Genomic DNA, 1,412 nt, shown 5'->3' with positions numbered 1-1,412 from the left:
TAAACAAGTAGTAATGACTAAACTTTGATGTTTTTACTTTTTTTAACAAACATTAAAAACGAGGTTAAAACATGAAAGTTATAAAATATAAAACTAAGAAATGAAAACAAGATTTTATTTTGGTGATTTCATGTGTGAAACGTCTCCTAAAGGCTCATATTTGACTCTAAGACCTAAAAACAGTTAATAATAGATAAGCTGTTAAAATAAATAAATGTAAATAGAAACCAGTCAAACCAGTGATGAGCTCACTGACCCGTCGGTCCTGATTCTGTGCAGATGCGGTTCTACCGGGCCAGCCAGGCCGTCATGGACAAGGCCTCCATGCTCTACAACCGCTTCAAGAACACCTTCCTGGTGGGGGAGGGCGAGGAGGTGGTGAGCGCCGCCTTCCTGCGCTCGCTGCTGGAGCAGAAGGAGAGGGAGGAGCAGGAGCGGGCGGAGCTCTGGAGGAGAACATTTCTGAAGGAGGCGGGGCCAGACTGCTCGGAAGGAGGCGAGGCGGCAAACGACGGTGAGTCAGCATGTTCACGGCAGCACTAATCACCCATTATTTATTTCAAACAGTTTAAAATAAAAATTATTCCTGACAAACTTATGAAACAGGATTACCTTTAATTATGTTTGCTCACTTCTTTACAAGTAATCTGCCTTACATAAGYTATGTAAACAAAAAGTCAAACAATAACTGAACGTTGTTAATGTAGAGAAAAACAAATGAAATGGTTGTAAATGAAACTTTAAAGTTTAAAATGTGATTAAAGACGACAGAGGAAATAAATAAAACTAACAACAGGAAACAGTCAACACAGAATCAAACTGTTGATGTTTCCTAACTGATGGGTTTTCTCTCACCTGCAGAATCCTCCTGAAGCTGTGTGGACACAACCATGTCTCACCTGTACACCTGTTCACATCAACAGTGTGGTTTTATCCCCGGACTGGTCCGGTCCGTTTGCTTATCGGCCTTCGTCCTCTCTTYATTCATCAAACTCACACAGCATTAACCTGTGTTCTTCATGAAGACAACACAGATGTGTCACTACTTGTTTTCTCTTATTTTAAATGTTTATGTACTACTTGTGTAAAACCCCATTCTGATGCTTTAATTCATGTGTTTCAGGTTCAGAGTTGAAGGGGCTGATGGGAAATGTAGTTTGTTGTTTTTCATCAAACAAGGACTTTTTGAGCCTAAAGTTCAGAGAGCTGATAAACCTGTTCAGCGTTTTTGTAAAATTTGTACAGAAAGATTTTATTGTCTCAAACTTTGATGTTTTTACTTTTTTTCTTCCTGTTGCTGTATTATAAATCTTGTTTTTACTCCATTTCATAAACAAAAGTGAGTTCCCAACCTTCAGAGGTGTTTAGTGTCATTATTTAACAAAAACGTCATCGTAGGATGAGGAGCAGCA

At 39.1% G+C, this 1,412-nt stretch overlaps 1 protein-coding gene across 1 annotated transcript in view; it reads left to right on the top strand.

Moving 5' to 3' along the window:
• Positions 1-1,357, top strand: part of psip1b (PC4 and SFRS1 interacting protein 1b) — a gene marked incomplete at its 5' end in the record, with an annotated part of 21,182 nt that extends 19,825 nt beyond the window's left edge. Inside the window, 2 exon segments of the mRNA XM_014030603.1 lie at positions 280-514; positions 862-1,357. Coding sequence (XP_013886057.1) covers positions 280-514; positions 862-872 — 246 coding nt within the window.
• Between the last annotated feature and the right edge of the window lie 55 nt (positions 1,358-1,412).

This window comes from Austrofundulus limnaeus, unplaced genomic scaffold (assembly GCF_001266775.1).
Source record: "Austrofundulus limnaeus strain Quisiro unplaced genomic scaffold, Austrofundulus_limnaeus-1.0 Scaffold1089, whole genome shotgun sequence".
Lineage (NCBI taxonomy): Eukaryota > Metazoa > Chordata > Actinopteri > Cyprinodontiformes > Rivulidae > Austrofundulus > Austrofundulus limnaeus.
Note: the sequence above shows the minus strand (reverse complement) of the source record. Positions and strands in the feature narration are given on the sequence as shown.